Source organism: Musa acuminata, unplaced genomic scaffold (assembly GCF_036884655.1).
Source record: "Musa acuminata AAA Group cultivar baxijiao unplaced genomic scaffold, Cavendish_Baxijiao_AAA HiC_scaffold_71, whole genome shotgun sequence".
In the NCBI taxonomy this organism is placed as follows: Eukaryota; Viridiplantae; Streptophyta; class Magnoliopsida; order Zingiberales; family Musaceae; genus Musa; species Musa acuminata.
Genome location: NW_027020352.1, coordinates 190,203 through 215,352, shown reverse-complemented (window position 1 = coordinate 215,352; position 25,150 = coordinate 190,203). Strand labels below are relative to the sequence as shown.

The 25,150-nt window shown below is 36.4% G+C and overlaps 1 protein-coding gene and 1 pseudogene across 3 annotated transcripts; one reads left to right on the top strand and one right to left on the bottom strand.

Annotated features, from left to right (window-relative positions):
• Positions 1-182: 182 nt before the first annotated feature.
• On the bottom strand, positions 183-11,788 carry LOC135654662 (uncharacterized; annotated as a pseudogene).
• Positions 10,156-25,150, top strand: LOC135654664 (uncharacterized). Of its 3 annotated transcripts, none has more exons than XM_065175648.1 (13): positions 10,156-13,333; positions 13,433-13,545; positions 14,254-14,283; positions 14,362-14,504; positions 15,102-15,278; positions 15,426-15,489; positions 15,591-15,695; positions 16,139-16,292; positions 17,702-17,791; positions 19,543-19,598; positions 19,910-19,967; positions 22,548-22,680; positions 24,902-25,150. In XM_065175648.1, the coding sequence occupies exons 1-12, from the start codon at positions 13,252-13,254 to the stop codon at positions 22,589-22,591; spliced, it is 1,116 nt and encodes a 371-aa protein (XP_065031720.1). In that variant the 5' UTR covers positions 10,156-13,251; the 3' UTR covers positions 22,592-22,680; positions 24,902-25,150. The 3 variants fall into 3 exon arrangements, with proteins under 3 accessions (XP_065031720.1, XP_065031718.1, XP_065031721.1); XM_065175646.1 differs by lacking the exon at positions 22,548-22,680 and adding an exon at positions 21,068-21,564 and having other exon boundaries at positions 10,157-13,333; XM_065175649.1 differs by lacking the exon at positions 22,548-22,680 and having other exon boundaries at positions 10,158-13,333.

The following is a 25,150-nucleotide window of genomic DNA, read 5'->3' as shown; positions in this document are numbered from 1 at the left end:
GGTATAACTATCAAAATTCTAATTGCATATAACTATCACAATTGCATATAACTATCAAAATTTTAATTTCCTTAATTTTACCTTCGAAACCACTATTTTAACATCTTTGTGCGATGCAATAGCACAAACAAATTCTCAAAGAATCCATAAGCCTTTATCCGATTTGCTCTTCAAATTCTAAAACACTCTTTTAAAAAACTCAACACTCAATCTAACTTTCCTCCTTTCATTAGAGTGTTGGACATCTGGAGTAAGTTTGGCGAGAGACTCATCATCTAGTCGGTTTGCCCGATGGGTGGTGGGCTCAGTCATGGTCGTCACAAATTATGGAATTATCACCGACTCACCCATCCTTCACTGCAACTTTCTTGATGACCGTCATGCCTCCTTCATGGCAAAATCTTCTTGCTCTTTTTCTGCTTGAGCCTCTTGCTGTGCTCATCTAATGATTTTTCCTGTTTGAGGGGTGGCAAGACACTATTGTCTTCAGATTCAGCTTAACTTAATATATGGGCTTCACTTGTTTCATCATCGTACTGGTCCCAGACTTTCTTTTCTTCTTGACTTTGCCAACTCTCTTCCTTTTAGATACTTTCTTACCGCTAGAGATTGGCAATTCATCATTATCTATGGTTTCAGTATCATCGCATACTTGTAGATCAGCTTGTTGATCACAAGTATTGCCATTGGAACCTGTTTAACAAGAATTTTGAGACATTATCAAATTGTTTTACATGACGAACGAGTTCCTTACAGATTTTCTAACATTAATTAAAGAAGAAAACCGACCTATTCTAGAATAGGATTTAGGTAAAAAGCTACCAACAATCTACATGTACAATTTGTTCCAACATCACTGTGCTGACAAGCACTGCCATAAAACATGCCTATTTGTCTGTGCTTCATGATATCATAACCCAAATACTTCATAGGCTAGCCAGATTTTTTTTTGTGGTAGAATACTTGACCAAACCTAAATGGAGGTACCATGACTAAAGATTCAACAATAACTAATGAGATGCCCATGACCACCGGGAACCAGAAGAGTCCTGATGGTAAGGCTTGTCTAAATCATTTGCTATTAATAGTGTAATACAGTAAATTTATTGCCAATGATGTAAGAAGTCCATGGACTGATATTACTAGTAACTAGCACACATGGGCATGCTGTTGCTCAGGTATGTATACTCTTGTAACCCAAATATTTTATCAAACTATATAAATCTGAACACATGGAATATGTTTTGATTGGGTTTTGTTTCAAATTTAGCATGCATTTAGGGCTTCGTTCATCATAACATGTGATCCAAATTGTACCAAGTGGGCCTTGTCATGTGACCCAAATTGCCTAAGCCCATGCATTATCAGCATCCCTGTCAGGTCATTTGCCTAAGTGGGATTATTAGGAAGTCACAATCTACCCTAACCAAATGGAGATGTCCTCAACAAAACTGGCTCAAAATCCCTCACTCAAGTACACTATTATCATGGTGCACATGATGTTCATGGTGTTAACCCTAAAGCTAGTTGACCTACTAATCCATTATTTGTATGGAGGTTAGCTATGTTTTAGATAAGACTTAGTTGACCTACTAATCCATTATTTATATGGAGCAGAAACAAACACACGAGATGTTAACCATGTTTGTTATTTGAAATAGATCAATCAAGTTACATGTACTAATATCACATTCATTTCCAATGTGGATCTACCGAAGTATTAAGTTGTATAGAGCCATAGAGCATGTAAATGTGAATTTGTAGTGTCAAATCCAAATTGTTAAATAAGTAATACCTGAGAAATGTGAATCGATCACCACATTTGTTAGATGTTGCTTGAGGAAAACCTATTAAAAAAAGAAATATACTCAATGATAGGTTTATACAAACCAAAAAGAAAATGTGAACTGTTTGCAAGCACTAGTTGTTGAACCTATGCATTCCTCTACAATATGCATCCAATTACCCCAATATAACCTATAAATTAATGGGCTTTACATGAAAAATGAATCTAAACCAAGAGGAAGAACTAAATTGCAAAGCACTACCAAACTTAAATTCCCTTCTTTAAAATTGTTCTATTATATGTAAGCCAAAGGATACTGAAAATTTTGTTGAAGCAAGATCCATTTATGAGCTGATAGTAGTTATAGCATACCGCAGATAGAAGTTGTCTCGTCTTTGCATCCCACACATGCAAATAGCTGTCCAATCCTATAAACCAATATCATCATTAAGTATGACCTTATAAACCTACGACCAAAACACTAATGCATAATGTGGCGAGTAAAGAACTAAGGTTTGCACGAAAGCATAGTTTGACATATTACTTGTGAAGACATGGCATATGAAATTAAAAATATTTCATGCTTAACTATAGTTTTACCAAAAAAAACTCATAGCAAGAATATATATTACAGTTTCAAACATGACAAGAAATTTCAGTCAAAGCTCTAGGGCCAGCAAAATAAGAGAAAAAGATTCTCTTACATCTTGAACGTTCAAAATTATAGTTAACTTTTAATAAAAAGTAAACTTGAATTTGCAAGGTACAAGTCACCACAAACAAGTATCCCAAAGTATGGCAGTACACTTTTCAGCATGTATCATCTTTTTAAATTACCAACAAGAGAACTTCCAAAACAACACATCCAAATATTACAAATGATGTCCATCTAATGCCGAGTCTATTGAGGTGGGAACTACCTAAAACTTGATGATGCTTACTGCTACCATTGAGATATTTTCTTCAATAAAATCTGTCAACATGACATAGCTAGAAATGAGAATTTCACACTAGGCCGATGGTGTACTGCCCCAATGGCTAATCCAATCAAATTGGGGATTGGGTCAAGGTCGATGTCGGACCCAGGGTTGGGTTATAATTGTTCAAAACTAATCAGGACCGGGACAAGAACAATATCACCTATCCCCATCCCCATCTCAAGCCTCCCCCATCCTTTCTCCACGTATCCGACCGCACCAGAAAAAAAACCCCAGCAATTTCATATAAGTAATTTACCTACTATCTTGTTAATATAATTAAAGAATATATCAATAGTAAAAAATGTATTCATAAGCTATGAGATAATAGTTACATCAATCTTTATTGTGTCGGAGATGGTACTAAGTTTATGAACCCGAGTCAAAGATGAGGCAAGGTCAGGGGACTTGACTAAATCCAATTCAACTGGGTCGGGTTTGAACAGATTTGACAGGGAAACATGCATAATCATGGTTGAATTAGGGTACAATTTTCCAAAACCGATTTAAGTCCAAGACAAGGACAGATATCACCTAACCCAACCCCAAGCCTGCCTGCACCAGCCCATCTCACCCCAATGAAAAAAATGAACCCCCAACTATCTTGCAAATATAACTGAAGCATATGCCAATAATAATACATGTATTCTCGTAGGAAATTCATGCAGCGGTAAGACAGCTAGTACCATTAATTTTTTGTGTGGGTCATGGATGGTAATAAATTTATAAACCCGAGTCGAAGATGAGCAGGATGAGAGCCGTATGTTAGACATAACACTTTGGTTTTCATTAGAAACACAAACAGAAGGATGTTTATCTTTAACAAAATTGATTGTAAAATAACTCCCAATAAACCATGAAAAGTATGTCGAACATTAACCTTCAAGATGAAACAGTATGCACCAGTAATTTCTCTTGAAATGAAACAATGACTGATAATCCATGGAGGATCGTTACTCAACATATCAAAGAACAATAGAAAGCTTGAAAAGTTACATTAAATGAAAACCACCAAATATATTAAATTTGGTATATCTGAGTTATAAACTAAAAACTTCCAACATGGAACACTATTCTTTTTCCTTTTTTTCGAGGAAACAAAACACTATTTTGTGCCATGGTAGAAGTAAAATTGACTGAATATGTTGAATTAACAGTATACAACTTCTTACCACAAGATGCTATCATGGGAAGTTCTGGATGTCTCGCTATAGATCTGATGCTTCCAGAGCACTTACCAATAAAGCATCCGATCAGTTTTCTTGAAACAAGGAAATCGACTGCCATCTAGTCAACATCAAGAGTTAGTTCTAAATATTAGTAACCCTGAATCACTTGAATCACCAGGGGCCAATTCATCATTGATAGAAGCTAATTATTAATTGTCTAACAGGTGATACAAATGTGAAACCATTAAAAGAAAACTCAGATATTTCAAAATCATAAGCATCAGAATAACGGTAAATACTACAATTCAAAAAACTAAAATGAATGGTACTACCCATTACCCCATACTTTAACGACACTAGGAATTTGAATTGTTAAATAAGATTTTTCAGCTATAAGCATGTCCTAGCTTCAAGCTCACATTGGAAAAATCTACCCAGTTAATTAGATGAAATATTATTACTTGAACTGAGTTAATAACAGAAAATATAAGTTCCAAGTGAGTCAAGCTAGTTCCGTCTCTGATAATGAGCTCAATTCATTAACATTCTTTGGACCAAATCCTTAATCCAAGAGCACAGGTCACCAAAAATGTAAACATAAAGCATGGACTTCTCAGAAATGACAGAAAGCATTAATGCACAAAAAACAGGAGGATGACTACTTACCGCACATAGTTAAGAATAGTTGAGCCAGTTCATTGACAATGAAAAGAAATTAGAACATCATGTAATCAACTGAGAAAACTATGTAATATAGGAGTTAGCATAATTTCCTTTATGCATACCATACCTGCAACACATGTCACATTCAAACCTTTAGTTTCCTTGTTGGAAGTGACTATTCCTGGTTCTATATCCTTAATTCATGTTGAGTCTTAAACTTTTTTTACGATTTCATAAAGGCCTTCAACATCAGCTGATTACTTCTAAAATTGCTTATGATGTAGCCACATATATTGTCTGACATAAAACTGTTTGAAAGAACTTTCTGTTCTACTGAAAGTTTCAACTCCAACAATTTGACCATAAAGGAATAACAAGTTGAGGTTCATCGGACAGCCCAAAAACTAAAAAGTTTTTATCGATGAAATAAAATAAGAAACCGTGATAATTTTGTCCATTATGGTAATAGGACTTAGTTTATTATGGGAGTAGGAACAAGGAGCTAGACATATGATAAATGTCTATAAGAATCAAAGAGTCTTAGATATGAGATGATAACTAAACGGCAATCAGAGAAAGGATCTGATCAAGAAATTATATCCAATCAAGAAATTATATCCACAAAAAAAGAAAACAAAAGAGAAATAAACAAAACAACTAAATATAATTAACAATGTAGTTGTACAGTGACCTTGTAGAACTATGACTTTCACTAGTTCTCATACATGAAATTTCAGAATCATGAGATTATGATCATAAAAAACAACAAACTAAAGAGGATGAATGAATCGGGTAAATAAAATTAAAGCATAGCCGCATAGTGTACGTGTAGAACTATGTCTTTTACCTGTTCTCATATCAAATGAAGCAAGATCCCCAAAACCATTGCCTACATAGACTGTATAGCCATCTAGATCTTCACAAGCTGCTTTAATTGGAGATTCTCTAAAGTCGACTGAAATTACAGGTCTCCTCTGTGCTGAAGTATCATAAAGACGAATCTATCACAAGATATAATTTTTAACAAATAAGAGAATAATAACATACTGATCATTAGAATCTCATGCGGACTGAGTAATTAGTTTACATCATTTTCTCAACTTCTAAAGCAATGGGTCAAAAACTATTAACCACATACAAAAGATTCATTAATCAGGATAGACCATATGGTCAAGAATATTTCAACATTAATCAATAAACAGAAGAAAACTGTTTATTAACTACAAGTTGGTTAACACTCCAAATGTGCAAGCAGTATTTGTAAAAAAGTTTGGTCAGGCACTGTTATCATAAAATCAAACTTAAGGCTTTCACATGTATCCTCGATCTCATGGCAACAATTGCAAAAGTTGTCGAAAGACTTACAATAAAAGTTATACTCCCAACTATTAGCATTTTTTAGCTTGTAAGCTACAACTAGTAAACATATTTCATAGTGCCATACCTGATGATTGATCGTGCCAGCCACAACTTTTCTATGGTCATCTTCACTCAGAAAAGTTGCAGCAGTAAACCAAGTTGGAGAGAATATACCAAGTCTATTAGAAGGAGGCTACAAAAGACAAAGAGCAAACCGATAGAATCTTCATAATCAAAATACAAATAGACCAGAAACTCTCATTAAATTGCACTAATAAGAATGAAGTGACTCACAGATTTTGCACTCCAGATCTTACTGCATTTTCCAAGATCCCACATGTTCAATTCAATGCCATTCCTGAGAGAAAAGAAAACACAAATTAAAGTACTAGGCCAAAATTAGGCAATATAACAACCTTTCAAATTTTTATTAAAGAGGCTGTCACCCATGAATATAATTGCAACAAACTCATATACATTTCTTTAACAGCTTACGGAAACTTACCCTCCAAATAAGGCATAATTCTCACTTTTATCCACTGAAGAACATATTATTTTACCAGAAGAGCATACATTCCATGTAATATGAGAAGCAGTAGTTGAGTTTTCTGGCGCATCACCGACGGGAATGGACCTCAAGCAAGCATTACCCTTTTCCAGACAGGTAAGTAATGAAACTGACCTGAAAAACATAAGGATTGAATGAATATAAGAATGTGCATGCAATTCGAGATCACAACTAAAGTTTGTAAGTAACAGTACCACCATGAACTAAATTTTACTCGATAGATGTACAGAATTTCCATTCTTGCATACAGATGCATGCATATGCAAAATCATTGTGAATATACGTCAGCTAGTTCTCCTCTCTTCTAGTTCTAATACAACTTTCTTTGTCCACAAAGCTTTGCTCTTGAATCACTAGATAAACCTTCGTATTAAGTTTCACTATCTATATACATTGGAACCTTGGGATGTCAAATACAGGAGTAAGTGCTGAAAGCAAGAATAATCTCTCTGAACTTTTTTATTCAATGTCCTGCAGATACATATGCCTGCAGCAGTCTTTTAAACATGATAGTGTCATAGGTTTGACCCCCTAAATGCAAATTGGGCAGGTGCTAAAATTTTAATTCAACCATCTGTGATACTCTTTCACATGAACAAGTTTCTACAGAATATATCTTAGGTACAGCAGATTGGTAAAATGTTCGGATACAAGTTCAAAAAAATGCTTCATCTGCTATGAGCTATGAACTATGGCATTTATTTATGTTACCTTGATGGAACATCGATTCCTTTAGTTTTGAAGAGATGCAATCCAACAACATGATCATCATTAAGAGAGCCATCCAGTGATAAGGGTTGATCGATCTTAGTGATGCCCAAAGCCTCTCCATTAATAGGATTTAGACACTCAACCTGGAATTCATAGAATATCCCATGTTTCAACAACCTAGAAAAAGAGGGTTTTCTCTTGTTTCATATATGATAACTTACCGAACCATTCTTGCGAGCAACAGCCAAAAGCTGCAAAGAATAGCAAACAATTTACAAGTGTCATGTCTAGAAGGTAGAAGAATATTTTACACGTCGAACTGTTATGAGATTAAAGATATAATTATACTAGAGTAACATATAAGAATTTCCTAACAAAGGAAAGAAAGGTGGAAACACATCTTTAGTGATTACATGCCAATCCAAGAATGCGAAATAGAATGTGACATTATAGTCAACAGAATTCGCAAATCCAAAACAGGGTTCCAATGAATTATAAAACTTCCTTATAGGAATTGATCCTAGATCTCAAACTAATCGTGAATAATCACATTAAAGTTTGTATAATACTTAGGAATGCTTGTCCACCGTAATCAAACTCTAAAATCTTTGAACATACACTTTTCTTTTGTAATGTTAAACCACCATATCTCCATTGATCATCCAAATTAAACTTTCAAGCTGGAAAGTGAAGGCACAAAATAGGTTTCTGCTTCTTTAAGAAAGAAGAACATAACATGAATATTAGCTTCAAACTAGAGAAGCTTTCATTAATATTCAAGAGAAACTAATAAGATCGATTTCTGGTTTACTTCAAAACTACCAAGAAGCCATGAAGATCCAAAAGGAGACTAACATAAGCTTTGATTTGATTGTTTACCTCCCATTAAGTAGTTAAGATTGTCATAGCATTCATTTATGTATAATAACTCAAATCCAACAAAGAATGTGATAACAAACCGGATCAGTTTTGTGATCAGAATAAGAAGCAGCAAGGACACAAGATGAAGCATTTGGCTGCCCCCATGTTTCTACCACCTTTGGAATTCCAGTCTTTCCATGAGCTTCGACAACTGAAAACTCATTGCAATATCACATCATGAGTTGTAATTAAGAAATGCATGCCATGTAGACCATTCAAGAAAGAGTAATGTTTAAGCAGGCGGCGCCTGGGCGCTCGCCCGAGCCCAGGCGTGGGCGCTTCGGGCGAGCGCCTGGGTAAATCAAGGCGACCGAACCAGAATTTAGGTCTGGTTCGGTTCTGATTCGGTTGTTAGTTGGTTCAATCGAACCAACTAAACCTATATAACCCCAACCCTAACCCTTACCCAACCCTAACCTCCTGCCGCAGCCGCTGCCGTTGCCGATCCCGATCCCGATCGCGATATCGCTGCTCGTCGCTCCTGCTCCCGCTGCCGCTGCTCGCCGCTGTCGCTGCTCGCGCCTCCCGCGAGCCTTCCCGCTGCTCGCGCCTCCCTCGAGCCCTCCCGCAGCTCGCGCCTCCCGCGAGCCCTCTCGCTGCTCGCGCCTCCTACGAGCCCTCCCGCGAGCCTTCCCGCTGCTCGCGCCTCCCTCGAGCCCTCCCGCTGCTCGCGCCTCCCGCGAGCCCTCCCACTGCTCGTGCCTTCTGCTCCTTTTCCCTTTCCCGCTGCCGCCGCTCGTCGCTGCTGTGCCGCCGCTCGCCACTGCTACTGCCGCCGCTCGCCGCTGCTTCCTCGTTTCTCCATCAGGCTTAGTATATAGTATACTCTTAATATTAAGTTTATTTGAATTTTGAAATGATTAATTTTCTGTTAATAGATTAATAATATATTATTTTGATTTTAATGTTGTTAATTTTTATTTATTTGAAATTATTAATTATATTATATATTTTTATATTTTAGCGTCTCGCTTCGCTCGGGCGAGCGCCTGGGCGAGCGCCTAGCGCCTCGGGCGTTTGTGGACCTTGGCGCCTTTTGGCACCTAGCGTTTTTTAAATCACTGGGCAGTCATATGGTGTTTTGTTTGTCTTCAAGTTCCTTAGATTAATTGATAGTGGACATGTCACTCGAATCCCAGTCAAATGTCATACTAATCTTAAATTAAGAATTTACCCTTAGCATCACCCAATTTCTTCGAGAAAGAAAAACAAATTAGTCGATAACATAATGCTGTTGGATTTGGTAATTATCGATGAGTTTTGTTGATCATCCAAGCATTTAACAACTGTATCAATCATCGAGTGGACATGTCACCCGAATCCCAATCTAATGTAATACTGATCTTAAATTAAGAATTTACCCTTAGCATTACCCAATTTCTTCGAGAAAGAATAATAAATTAGTCGATAACATAAAGCTGTTGGATTTAGTAATTATCGATGAGTTTTGTTGATCATCCAAGCATGTAACTGTATCAACCATCGAGTGGACATGTCACCCGAATCGTCGATGAGCTTTGTTGATCATCCAAGCATTTAACTGTATCAGTCATCGAGTCCAGCAGATACTCTATCGATGTACGGCCAGATGATGGGGATAACAATAGAATTTACAGAAAGGACGATGTAAATAAGCGAAGGATGTCACAACCGGGGGCATGGGTGAGCGAGCGAAGACGAATCAACAGCACCCGTAAGATTGGTTGTGAGAGAAAGATCAGTATTGCTGGCTATGGAAGGTGCCGAGAAACTCGATTGACGATTCTCAACACTATATCGTCGGCGACAATATCGAAAACAGAGCGACGAGTTCAAATCGGAAAGAATCGACACATGAAGCTCACTTTTAGGAGAGATCTAGAACATGTACTGGATCTTGACAAGAGGGGAGAACGTAGGAGTCCGCTAGGTCAGAGATCGACAACTCGATTTGGCTGGTCTCAGGAGACGTCCGACCAGGGCGATCTACGCTCGCCCGGCGCCGTTTAATCGGTGGCATAAAAAATAACGAAAGGATGGTCATGGTTCTCGACTACGGGTGGGCTGACGGGTGCATTATCCTTTTTGGTTTACCCCGCTTAAAAAACATCGTCGAGTCGGGTTTAAAATAAATTGATCTCGATCCAAATTTTATCGCTCGGTTCGGGTTATACCTAGTCTCGGTAACGGTGGAAAATAAATATTAACTCTTTTCCTCTCTTTTTTAGTTTTTTATTTTTTTTTTATAAAAAAAATAATTTTTATGATAACGAAATTATCACTTATCATTAAGATAATATCGTATAATTAATTGAAACAATTCGATAAGGAAGATAAAATCTGATAATTATTTATAATCGATTGATATGAAACATTACAATCGATCATCGTCCAACTTATATTATCGTATAGAGGTTAGCATAGAAAGACGGTTCAAGCTTAGCTTCCCTGTCACTCATAAACATAAAATATCAATGGGGGACGTTAGGATAATTGTAAGCTATATTCTATATAAAGAAACATAGAAAACTGAAAGAATAAAAGAATTGATGGTTATGGTTCTCAACTACGGGAGGGCTGACTGGTGCACTATCCTTTTTTGTTTGGCCCGCTTACAATTGGCATCGTCGAGTCGGGCTTAAAATCAATTGATCTCGATCCAAATTCTAACGCTCGGTTCGGGTTATGCCCGGTCTCGGTAACGGTAGAAAATAGATATTAACTCTTTTCCTCTCTTTTTCAATTTTTTATTTTGTTTTATAAAAAAAATATTTTTTATTATAACGAATTTATCATTTACCATTAAGATAATATCATATAATTAATTGAAACGAGTCGATAGGGAAAATAAAATCTGATAATTAATTATAATCAATTGATATGAAACATTAGAGTCGATCACCGTACAACATATATTATCTTGTAGAGATTAGCATATAAAGACGATTTAAGTTTAGCTCCTCTCTCACTCATATGCATAAAATATCAACGGGGGACGTCAGGGTAATTGCAATCTATATTCTTTATAAAGCGGATCGAGATCAATTGATTTCAAGCCCAACTCGACGATGCCAATTGTGAGCGGGCCAAACCAAAAAGGATAGTGCACCCGTCAGCCCTCCCGTAGTCGAGAACCCTAACCATCTTTTCTTTTTTTCTTTCAGTCTTCTGTGTTTCTTTATAAAGAATATAGCTTGCAATTATCCTAACGTTCCCCATTTATATTTTATGCATATGAGTGACAGGGGAGCTAAGCTTGAACCGTCTTTCTATGCTAACATCTACACGATAATATATGTTGGACGGTGATCGACTCTAATATTTCATATCAATCGATTATAATTAATTATCTGATTTTATTTTCCCTATCGACTTATTTCAATTAATTATACGATATTATCTTAATGATAAATGATAATTTTGTTATAATAAAAAATATTTTTTTTATAAAATAAAATAAAAAACTAAAAAAGAGAGGAAAATAGTTAATATTTATTTTCCATCGTTACCGAGACTAGGTATAACCCGAACCGAGCGATAAAATTTGGATCGAGATCAATTTATTTTAAACCCGACTCGACGATGTTTGTAAGCGAGCCAAACCAAAAAGGATAATGCACCCGTCAGCCCTCCCGTAGTCGAGAACCCTGACCATCCTTTCTTTATTTTTTTTGCCACCGGTTAAGTGGCGTCGAGCGAGCGTAGATCGCCCTGGCCGGACGCCTCCTGAGATCAGCCAAATCGAGTTGTCGATCTCTGACCTAGCAGACTCGTACGTTCTCCCCTCTTGCAAGATCCGGTACATGTTCTATATCCCTCCTAAAAGTGAGCTTCATGTGTCGATTCTTTCCGATTTGAACTCGTCGCTCTGTTTTCGGTATGGTCGCCGGCGATATGGTGTCGAGAATCGTCAATCGGGTTTCTCGGCACCTTCCATAGCCAGCAATATTGATCTTTCTCTCATAACCAATCTTACGGGTGTTGTTGATTCGTCTTCGCTCGCTCAGCGTCACCTATGCCCCCGGTTGTGACATCCTTCGCTTATTTGCATCGTCCTTTCTGTAAATTCTATTGTTATCCCCATCATCTGGTCTTACATCGATAGAGCACCAGGCTTGGTCAGGTATCTGCTGGACTCGATGGCTGATACAGTTACATGCTTGGATGATCAACAAAGCTCATCGACGATTCGGGTGACATGTCCACTCGATGGTTGATACAGTTACATGCTTGGATGATCAACAAAGCTTATCGATAATTACCAAATCTAACAGCTTTATGTTATCGACTAATTTGTTATTCTTTCTCGAAAAAATTGGGTGATGCTAAGGATAAATTCTTAAGTTAAGATCAGTATGACATTAAACTGAGATTCGGGTGATATGTCCACTCGATGGTTGATACAGTTGTTACATGCTTGGATGATCAACAAAGCTCATCGATAATTACCAAATCCAACAGCATTATGTTATCGATTAATTTGTTTTTCTTTCTCGAAGAAATTGGGTGATGCTGAGGGTACATTCTTAATTTAAGATCATTATGACATTAGACTGGGATTCGGGTGACATGTCCACTATCAATTAATCTAAGGAACTTGAAGACAAACAAAACACCATATGATAGCCTAGTAGTTGGATCAACATAATGCGTCGATCAAGATGGGATGTTTACCAGACGATTACTATTAGTAAGCTGCTAAATGAGATAGAGGCTCCATTATGTCGAGATTCGAAAGAGGAGTTGGCTCCTGACTTCTGAAAGAATAGCTGTTTAGCATGACAGGATACCGATATTGTGGCTCTAAGGAACATGAAAAAATATGTTGAAGCTAGTTTAGATGTATACACAGTGTGATTATATAAAAGATCTTTTGTCTTTTTTTGTTTTCTCCTTCCCATCAAGTATGTTTGAAACTCGTAATTTTTGGGACATTGATTGATCTTTTTCTACCTACTTCTCTTTGGAGATTCCACAGCACAAGATTTTGCAGCCCCTACACCTTAATTGCTTTGTTATTCTTGTGTGTTCTATTGATCGGTTAATTGTTTTGCTTTTACTTACTGGTGAAATTTATAATTTCGGTGAAGTTTTGAGGAGCCAAAATGTTTCAAGAAGATGCCACGAACAAGTGCATTGGAGTGCCCTGGATGCCCACCTTTGAGAGCCTTGACGACTGACGTGCTCGGTCTTGTAAAAGGTGGTTGTTATTGCTTAAACATTACTCTTTCTTGAATGGTCTACATGGCATGCATTTCTTAATTACAACTCATGATGTGATATTGCAATGAGTTTTCAGTTGTCGAAGCTCATGGAAAGACTGGAATTCCAAAGGTGGTAGAAACATGGGGGCAGCCAAATGCTTCATCTTGTGTCCTTGCTGCTTCTTATTCTGATCACAAAACTGATCCGGTTTGTTATCACATTCTTTGTTGGATTTGAGTTATTATACATAAATGGATGCTATGACAATCTTAACTACTTAATGGGAGGTAAACAATCAAATCAAAGCTTATGTTAGTCTCCTTTTGGATCTTCATGGCTTCTTGGTAGTTTTGAAGTAAACCAGAAATCGATCTTATTAGTTTCTCTTGAATATTAATGAAAGCTTCACTAGTTTGAAGCTAATATTCATGTTATGTTCTTCTTTCTTAAAGAAGCAGAAACCTATTTTGTGCCTTCACTTTCCAGCTTGAAAGTTTAATTTGGATGATCAATGGAGATATGGTGGTTTAACATTACAAAAGAAAAGTGTATGTTCAAAGATTTTAGAGTTTGATTACGGTGGACAAGCATTCCTAAGTATTATACAAACTTTAATGTGATTATTCACGATTAGTTTGAGATCTAGGATCAATTCCTATAAGGAAGTTTTATAATTCATTGGAACCCTGTTTTGGATTTGCGAATTCTGTTGACTATAATGTCACATTCTATTTCACATTCTTGGATTGGCATGTAATCACTAAAGATGTGTTTCCACCTTTCTTTCCTTTGTTTGGAAATTCTTATATGTTACTCTAGTATAATTATATCTTTAATCTCATAACAGTTCGACGTGTAAAATATTCTTCTACCTTCTAGACATGACACTTGTTAATTGTTTGCTGTTCTTTGCAGCTTTTGGCTGTTGCTCGCAAGAATGGTTTGGTAAGTTATCATATATGAAACAAGAGAAAACCCTCTTTTTCTAGGTTGTTGAAACATGGGATATTCTATGAATTCCAGGTTGAGTGTCTAAATCCTATTAATGGAGAGGCTTTGGGCATCACTAAGATCGATCAACCCTTATCACTGGATGGCTCTCTTAATGATGATCATGTTGTTGGATTGCATCTCTTCAAAACTAAAGGAATCGATGTTCCATCAAGGTAACATAAATAAATGCCATAGTTCATAGCTCATAGCAGATGTAGCATTTTTTTGAACTTGTATCCGAACATTTTACCAATCTGCTGTACCTAAGATATATTCTGTAGAAACTTGTTCATGTGAAAGAATATCACAGATGGTTGAATTAAAATTTTAGCACCTGCCCAATTGGCATTTAGAGGGTCAAACCTATGACACTATCATGTTTAAAAGACTGCTGCAGGCATATGTATCTGCAGGACATTGAATAAAAAAGTTCAGATAGATTATTCTTGCTTTCAGCACTTACTCCTGTATTTGACATCCCAAGGTTCCAATGTATATAGATAGTGAAACTTAATACGAAGGTTTATCTAGTGATTCAAGAGCAAAGCTTTGTGGACAAAGAAAGTTGTATTAGAACTAGAAGAGAGGAGAACTAGCTGACGTATATTCACAATGATTTTGCATATGCATGCATCTGTATGCAAGAATGGAAATTCTGTACATCTATCGAGTAAAATTTAGTTCATGGTGGTACTGTTACTTACAAACTTTAGTTGTGATCTCGAATTGCATGCACATTCTTATATTCATTCAATCCTTATGTTTTTCAGGTCAGTTTCATTACTTACCTGTCTGGAAAAGGGTAATGCTTGCTTGAGGTCCATTCCCGTCGGTGATGCGCCAGAAAACTCAACTACTGCTTCTCATATTACATGGAATGTATGCTCTTCTGGTAAAATAATATGTTCTTCAGTGGATAAAAGTGAGAATTATGCCTTATTTGGAGGGTAAGTTTCCGTAAGCTGTTAAAGAAATGTATATGAGTTTGTTGCAATTATATTCATGGGTGACAGCCTCTTTAATAAAAATTTGAAAGGTTGTTATATTGCCTAATTTTGGCCTAGTACTTTAATTTGTGTTTTCTTTTCTCTCAGGAATGGCATTGAATTGAACATGTGGGATCTTGGAAAATGCAGTAAGATCTGGAGTGCAAAATCTGTGAGTCACTTCATTCTTATTAGTGCAATTTAATGAGAGTTTCTGGTCTATTTGTATTTTGATTATGAAGATTCTATCGGTTTGCTCTTTGTCTTTTGTAGCCTCCTAATAGACTTGGTATATTCTCTCCAACTTGGTTTACTGCTGCAACTTTTCTGAGTGAAGATGACCATAGAAAAGTTGTGGCTGGCACGATCAATCATCAGGTATGGCACTATGAAATATGTTTACTAGTTGTAGCTTACAAGCTAAAAAATGCTAATAGTTGGGAGTATAACTTTTATTGTAAGTCTTTCGACAACTTTTGCAATTGTTGCCATGAGATCGAGGATACATTTGAAAGTCTTAAGTTTGATTTTATGATAACAGTGCCTGACCAAACTTTTTTACAAATACTGCTTGCACATTTGGAGTGTTAACCAACTTGTAGTTAATAAACAGTTTTCTTCTGTTTATTGATTAATGTTGAAATATTCTTGACCATATGGTCTATCCTGGTTAATGAATCTTTTGTATATGGTTAATAGTTCTTGACCCATTGCTTTAGAAGTCGAGAAAATGATGTAAACTAATTACTCAGTCCGCATGAGATTTTAATGACCAGTATGCTGTTATTCTCTTATTTGTTAAAAATTATATCTTGTGATAGGTTCGTCTTTATGACACTTCAGCACAGAGGAGACCTATAATTTCAGTCGACTTTAGAGAATCTCCAATTAAAGCAGTTTGTGAAGATCTAGATGGCTATACAGTCTATATAGGCAATGGTTCTGGGGATCTTGCTTCATTTGATATGAGAACAGGTAAAAGTCATAGTTCTAAATGTACACCATGCGGCTATGCTTTAATTTTATTTACCTGATTCATTCATCCTCTTTAGTTTGTTGTTTTTTATGATCATAATCTCATGATTCTGAAATTTAATGTATGAGAACTAGTGAAAGTCATAGTTCTACAAGGTCACTGTGCAACTACATTGTTAATTATATTTAGCTGTTTTGTTTATTTCTCTTTTGTTTTCTTTTTTTGTGGATATAATTTCTTGATTGGATATAATTTCTTGATCAGATCCTTTCTCTGATTGTCGTTTAGTTATAATCTCATATCTAAGACTCTTTGATTCTTATAGACATTTATCAGATGTCTAGCTACTTGTTCCTACTCCCATAATAAATTAAGTCCTATTACCATAATGGACAAAATTATCACGGTTTCTTATTTTATTTCATCGATAAAACCTTTTTAGTTTTTGGGCTGTCCGATGAACCTCAACTTGTTATTCCTTTATGGTCAAATTGTTGGAGTTAAAACTTTCAGTAGAACAGAAAATTCTTTCAAACAGTTTTATGTCAGACAATATATGTGGCTACATCATAAGCAATTTTAGAAGCAATCAGCTGATGTTGAAGGCCTTTATGAAATCGTAAAAAAAGTTTAAGACTCAACATGAATTAAGAATATTGAACCAGGAATAGTCAGTTCCAACAAGGAAACTAAAGGTTTGAATGTGACATGTGTTGCAGGTATGGTATGCAAAAAGGAAATTATCCTAACTTCTATATTACATAGTTTTCTCAGTTGATTACATGATGTTCTAATTTCTTTTCATTGTCAATGAACTGGCTCAACTATTCTTAACTATGTGCGGTATAGTCATCCTCCTGGTTTTTGTGCAGTAATGCTTTCTGTCATTTCTGAGAAGTTCATGCTTTATGTTTACATTTTTGGTGACCTGTGCTCTTGGATTAAGGATTTGGTCCAAAGAATGTTAATGAAGTGAGCTCATTATCAGAGACGGAACTAGCTTGACTCACTTGGAACTTTTATTTTCTGTTATTAACTTAGTTCAAGTAATAATATTTCATCTAATTAACTGAGTAGATTTTTCCAATGTGAGCTTGAAGCTAGGACATGCTTATAGCTGAAAAATTTTATTTAACAATTCAAATTCCTAGTGTTGTTAAAATATTGGGTAGTACCATTCATTTTAGTTTTTTGAATTGTAGTATTTACCGTTATTCTGATGCTTATTATTTTGAAATATCTGAGTTTTCTTGTAATGGTTTCACATTTGTATCACCTGTTAGACAGTTAATAATTAGCTTCTATCAATGATGAATTGGCCCCTGGTGATTCAAGTGATTCAGGGTTACTAATATTTAGAACTAACTCCTGATGTTGACTAGATGGCAGTCGATTTCCTTGTTTTCAGGAAAACTGATGGGATGCTTTATTGGTAAGTGCTCTGGAAGCATCAGATCTATAGCGAGACATCCAGAACTTCCCGTGATAGCATCTTGTGGTAAGAAGTTGTATACTGTTAATTCAACATATTCAGTCAACTTTACTTCTACCATGGCACAAAATAGTGTTTTGTTTCCTCGAAAAAAAGGAAAGAGAATAGTGTTCCATGTTGGAAGTTTTTAGTTTATAACTCAGATATACCAAATTTAATATATTTGGTGGTTTTCATTTAATGTAACTTTTCAAGCTTTCTATTGTTCTTTGATTTGTTGAGTAACGATCCTCCATGGATTATCAGCCATTTTTGGATTTTATCCTTTAAAAATTCTCATTGCTTCATTTCAAGAGAAATTACTGGGTGCATACTGTTTCATCTTGAAGGTCAATGTTTGACATACTTTTCATGGTTTATTGGGAGTTATTTTACAATCAACTTTGTTAAAGATAAACATCCTTTTGTTTGTGTTTCTAATGAAAACCAGAGTGTTATGTCTAACATACGGCCCTCATCCTGCTCATCTTCGACTCGGGTTTATAAATTTATTACCATCCCTGACCCACACAAAAATTTAATGGTACTAACTGTCTTACCACTACATGAATTTCCTACGAGAATACATGTATTATTATTGGCATATGCTTCAGTTATATTTGCAAGATAGTTGGGGGTTCATTTTTTCCATTGGGGTGAGATGGGATGGTGCAGGCAGGCTTGGGGTTGGGTTAGGTGATATCTGTCCTTGTCTTGGACCTAAATCGGTTTTGGAAAATTGTACCCCAATTCAACCGTGATTATGCCTGTTTTCCTGTCAAATCTGTTCAAACCCGACCCAGTTGAATTGGATTGAGCCAAGTCCCCTGACCTTGCCTCATCTTTGACTCGGGTTCATAAACTTAGTACCATCTCCGACCCAACAAAGATTGATGTAACTGTTATCTCATAGCTTATGAATACATTTTTTACTATTGATATATTCTTTAATTATATTAACAAGATAGTAGGGAAATTACTTATATGAAATTGCTGGGGTTTTTTTCTGGTGCGGTCGGATACGTGGAGAAAGGATGGGGGAGGCTTGAGATGGGGATGGGGATAGGTGATATTGTTCTTGTCCTGGTCCTGATTAGTTTTGAACAATTATAACCCAACCCTGGGTCCGACATCGACCTTGACCCAATCCCCAATTTGATTGGATTAGCCATTGGGGCAGTACACCACAAGCCTAGTGTGAAATTCTCATTTCTAGCTATGTCATGTTGACAGATTTTATTGAAGAAAATATCTCAATGGTAGCAGTAAGCATCATCAAGTTTTAGGTAGTTCCCACCTCATTAGACTCGGCATCAGATGGACATCATTTGTAATATTTGGATGTGTTGTTTTGGAAGTTCTCTTGTTGGTAATTTAAAAAGATGATACATTCTGAAAAGTGTACTGCCATACTTTGGGATACTTGTTTGTGGTGACGTGTACCTTGCAAATTCAAGTTTACTTTTTACTAAATGTTAACTATAATTTTGAACGTGGAAGACGTAAGAGAATCTTTTTCTCTTATTTTGTTGGTCCTAGAGCTTTGTCTGAAATTTCTTGTCATGTTTGAAACTGTAATATATATTCTTGCTATGAGTTTTTTTTGGTAAAACTATAGTTAAGCATGAAATATTTTTAATTTCATATGTCATGTCTTCACAAGTAATATGTCAAACTATGCTTTGGTGGAAGCCTTAGTTCTTTACTCGCCACATTATGCATTAGTGTTTTGGTCGTAGGTTTATAAGGTCATGCTTAATGATGATATTGGTTTATAGGATTGGACAGCTCTTTGCGTGTGTGGGATGCAAAGACGAGACAACTTCTATCTGCGGTATGCTATAACTACTATCAGTTCATAAATGGATCTTGCTTCAACAAAATTTTCAATATCCATTGGCTTACATATAATAGAACATTTTTAAAGAAGGGAATTTAAGTTTGGTGGTGCTTTGCAATTTAGTTCTTCCTCTTGGTTTAGATTCATGTTTCATGTAAAGCCCATTAATTTATAGGTTATACTGGGGTAACTGGATGCATATTGTAGAGGAATGCATAGGTTCAAGAACTTGTGCTTGCAAACAGTTCACATTTTCTTTTTGGTTTGTATAAACCTATCATTGAGTATATTTCTTTTTTTAATAGGTTTTCCTCAAGCAACATCTAACAAATGTGGTGATCGATTCACATTTCTCAGACGAAGGTATTACTTATTTAACAATTTGGATTTGACGCTACAAATTCACATTTACATGCTCTATGGCTCTATACAACTTGATACTTCGGTAGATTCACATTGGAAATGAATGTGATATTAGTACATATAACTTGATTGACCTATTTCAAATAACTAACATGGTTAACATCTCGTGTGTCTGTTTCTGCTCCATACAAATAATGGATTAGTAGGTCAACTAAGTCCTATCTAAAACATAGCTAACCTCCATACAAATAATGGATTAGTAGGTCAACTAGCTTTAGGGTTAACACCGTGAACATCATGTACACCATGATAATAGTGTACTTGAGTGAGATTTTGAGCCAGTTCTGTTGAGGACATCTCCATTTGGTTAGGGTAGACTGTGACTTCCTAATAATCCCACTTAGGCAAATGACCTGACAGGGATGCTGATAATGCATGGGCTTAGGCAATTTGGGTCACATGACAAGGCCCACTTGGTACAATTTGGATCACTTGTTATGATGAACGAAGCCCTAAATGCATACTAAATTTGAAATAAAACCCAATCAAAACATATTCCATGTGTTCAGATTTATATAGTTTGATAAAATATCAGGGTTTCAAGAGTATACATACCTGAGCAACAGCATGCCCATGTGTGCTAGTTACTAGTAATATCAGTCCATGGACTTCTTACATCATTGGCAATAAATTTACTGTATTACACTATTAACAGCAAATGATTTAGACAAGCCTTACCATCAGGACTCTTCTGGTTCCCAGTGGTCATGGGCATCTCATTAGTTATTGTTGAATCTTTAGTCATGGTACCTCCATTTAGGTTTGGTCAAGTATTCTACCACACAAAAAAATCTGGCTAGCCTATGAAGTATTTGTGTTTGGGTATCATGAAACACAGACAAATAGGCATGTTTTGTGGCAGTGCTTGTCAGCACAGTGATGTTGGAACAAATTGTACATGTAGATTGTTGGTAGCTTTTTACCTAAATCATGTTCTAGAATAGGTCGGTTTTCTTCTTTAATTAATGTTAGAAAATCTGTAAGGAACTCGTTCGTCATGTAAAACAATTTGATAATGTCTCAAAATTCTTGTTAAACAGGTTCCAATGGCAATACTTGTGATCAACAAGCTGATCTACAAGTATGCGATGATACTGAAACCGTAGATAATGATGAATTGCCAATCTCTAGCGGTAAGAAAGCATCTAAAAGGAAGAGAGTTGGTAAAGTCAAGTAGAAAAGAAAGACTGGGGACCAATACGATGATGAAACAAGTGAAGCCCATGTATTAAGTCAAGCTGAATCTGAAGACAATAGTGTCTTGCCACCCCTCAAACAGGAAAAATCATCAGATGAGCACAGCAAGAGGCTCAAGCAGAAAAAGAGCAAGAAGATTTTGCCATGAAGGAAGCATGCCGGCCATCAAGAAAGTTGTGGTGAAGGATGGGTGAGTCCGTGATAATTCCATAATTTGTGATGACCAGGACTGAGCCCACCACCACCCACCAGCTAGATGAGTCTTGCTAAACTTGCTCGAGATGTCCAATTCTTTGAGAATTTGCATCGCACAAAGATCTTAAAAATAGTGGTTTCGAAGGTAAAATTAATGAATTGCATTTCTCTGTGGTTACGGAGAATTGTGATAGTTATATGCAATTAGAATTTTGATTTGCATATGGGTTACAGAGGATTCTCCACGAGTCATTTGTAGGCAAAGTGATTGCTTGTGCACAAAAACCTGATTCACATAATGCCGAATTATATAACTTGCAGTCCACACGTCACCAATATTTACCCATGACGATAACAAAAGATCTGACCCGCAAATACAAAACAAGCCATTGAAGGGTAAGGACATTTTGTTAAGTATGAAAAGATACAGCATAATTACAGCTGCTACACAATGACCGGGTAGAGAAAATGATAGTTAGATAGATGCATCATCAAAACAACCAACAACAACAGTGGAATCGAGTGTAAAATTAGACTACATCACACGATTCAAGCTCGAATTAGAAACCCTTACATTTCAGTTGCCTAAGTTAGTCACCATCGCAAACGAATGTATGATGTTGGCCCTCGACCAAGACGGCTGCATCTAACCTTTCTCTTCAGCTGCATATAATACCACCACCATGGTGGATATGGAACTCTTAGTGTTCCATGAGAGCAGCATCAGTTTCAGATAATGGTGCTGCAGAAGAAAAGAAAAAGGTTGCCACAGTTAGCGGTGTAGTAATCAGGAACAAGAACTATGAGCAATGCACTCAGCCAACAGAGTGGACAGTGAAGACCAAAATCAACACCCACACTAGGCAGTTTGAAAAAAATAATACCAACACATGCCTGGAAATATTAACCATACCGAGCAAGTCCTCGTATGCATCTTGGAAGAATGATGATTCCAGTAACAATGGAGGTGAGAAAACTTGATCCAGAGTGTCGTTGACTTCAGGATGCATTCTTTGTATTTTTTCAGTGGATGGTTGGAACAGCCTGGCCAGGTTTTTGTTCTCCTTCAGTCCATTCAATCTATTTAACATATCTGGAATGAAGCTTTGCTGGCTATTGGCATTACAGGAAAGATCTGTCATGTTCATCGGGGCCTGAACTTCTGGTGGTGAGGAGAAAACCAGTTGTTGATTTCTCCAGTTGTAGTAATCAGGAACATCGTCGATTTCTTTCTGAAAAGCAGCATCTGTTGTTGATAGAGGTATAAAGAAGTGTTCAGAACCATCATCACTGCTTCTTTCCTGCAACAATTCTGAGTTGCTTGATGAGCTTGATAGTGCAGCTTCACGAACAGAACGACGAATGTTGTGAGCATAATAATCATCAGTCTCTGAAAAATTAAACCACATGGAATAGTGAATAGACAAGTAAAATTTGCTCATCTCTATTTATTATGTAAACAAAGTAGAAACTGGATAATAGCTGTTGGTCTTCAACATCTGAATATCGCCTCAAGTGGGTAATGGCTGAAGGCGCTGACCTTGTGCTTCACCATCTTCATCAATTGTAAATGGAGGTGAAACTGTTTTTGGGGCTGGCAAAGTTTCCTGATTGGTTTGACTACCTACAGGATGCTGCTTTGGTGCTTGGTGGCCTTTCCCCGATGAATTTGGAGTTAGATTGAATAAATGAGGGAGTTTCAAAGTTGGACTACCGGAGACTTTCTCAATCTGAGCAGAGGAGAATTTACAAGTCATCTCAGCAACTTCATCAGTCAACCTTTCCTGTTAATAAAATTTCAAATTCATTAGCAGTACATAGAGGCAAAAAGGGACAAATCTTAAAGATGACAAATTCTTGAACTAGAGGTGATTGACGAGTTGGGTCAGTCACGTTGAGATGGGTTATATTAGGGACATGTAAGGCTGATGTGAATCGAGCCAATTTTCTAGTGGGTTTAGATTTCTAAATGAGGATTGAGGAACCAAAATATATAGCTATATGGTCAGAGTGGTTGATCATATTTGGTTTTGCATGTCAGAAGGGGATTCAAGAAGATATAATTAAAACATTGCTATAAGCAAAATGTATGCTTGACCTTAACATAGCCAACCAGCCAACAGGTCAAGAGTTCTCGACCAGGCTCTGAACTATGTTCATGACAAGTTATCCTAAACAGTCTGGTGGGTTTGGTTTGACTTGGTGCATGTGATTAGCAATTGATGCCTCTACTTAAAGCAGCTGTTCTGTGCTGTAGATCTATGTTCCGTTACATTTAGTTAAGATATATCATAAATCTGGATACAGAGCAACCCTGCTTTTCCAAATAACTGCATCTTGAAAAGTAACTTGATATACAGTCATTTTCCTTTTAAGTTATAGAATTTTGTTAGCCAGCAGCATATACTTCAGCAAATCCACACTGGCCATTTTGGTGACCACCGGGATTCCTGGTGTGGAACCTTATATAATTAGTCCATGGTTGCTGTGGCACTTTAGTGCTCATTACTTTAGTTCACACAGATTATACTTGTTAAGTAATGTTTAATGCTTTAGTGATGAAAATTGTAAAATGTGGTAGTCATGCTGCATATTATGTTGCATATGGATATAGGGAAATTCATCCTCCGATGTTTCTAGAGTAGATACAGTAGCATTTCTATAATCCTAGTTTGCCTATTTGATGGGCATCTTGGAGTTGGATATACCTGATGAACACATTTCTTTAGAGCATCATTACCTCTATGGGAGTAATCAAGTTGTGGATTAGTTAGAATCAGATGCTGCTGGAACTATTAGTTATGTGTGGCATGAAGACACCCTAAGGCTTCTGTTAAATCTAAACTTGTGGATTCTTGTGGTTGCATTTTCTCAAGGAGAGGCAAGCAGTGTTTTGTTACAGAAAAGAAAACAAAAAATTAGGCAATTTTGTGTCAAGTTTCTTAGGAGAAATTTAAACCACATTTCAACAGGCAAATAACTTGCTGCACAACCACGTAATGGTATGTTCATGATCACGGTTGCCGTTTGTGACTATCAGTTTTCCCAGCTTGATTCGTCTCAATACCACAGTTTGATAATTTTTTGATGTATCAATGAAAATAACGTTTTAGCATTTGCAAGCTAATTAATGGTTGCAAGGACCAAAAGTAAGTTTTTTATATAGTGAAGTGGAAACTGTAAGAAAATTATATATTTATTTTGTAGGCAGCAAAATTTATCTATGATTTTCTATTCATTCAACTTCTGATGAATATCTTGACAATTAATGCAGATTTCTCTTTGAAAGTTGACATATTCTATAAATAGTTACCTTATCACCATAGTATTTTTCATGTCAATGTCTCAAATGTTATTTAATGCTGCCGTTTTTTTGGTGTCTGATAACATGTGTTTATTAAGAGAGCGACTTAATTCTTTATTTGTGCTTTTTTTCCTGTTTATTTATTTTGCTGATTGCTTTTCAACCTTTGCTGCTAAAGGTGAAAGCTAATGAAGGGGAGGGCTCGGAACTGCTTCGTAGTGCATCTGACAGCAGTAGCAGTGGGCATGCGGAATCACTCGCTGCAACTCTTGCAGAACATCGCCAACATTTAGTTTGCATACAGGTCTAGTGATACCAGGATAACACTAATCATTTACGGGCTAGTCCTCCCTGTAAAATTTCAGACCTTTATCCCTTTACTTTTATGATAATCCTTTTACTAATTCATGGGCAATTCTATTTTTCA

Coding starts and splice junctions, on each gene's coding strand:
- LOC135654664 (XM_065175646.1), top strand. CDS start 13,252: ATGCCACGAACAAGTGCATTGGAGTGCCCTGGATGCCCACCTTTGAGA. Junction 13,546..14,253: donor CTGATCACAAAACTGATCCG/GTTTGTTATCAC, acceptor TGTTCTTTGCAG/CTTTTGGCTGTTGCTCGCAA. Junction 19,968..21,067: donor TTCACATTTCTCAGACGAAG/GTATTACTTATT, acceptor CTTGTTAAACAG/GTTCCAATGGCAATACTTGT.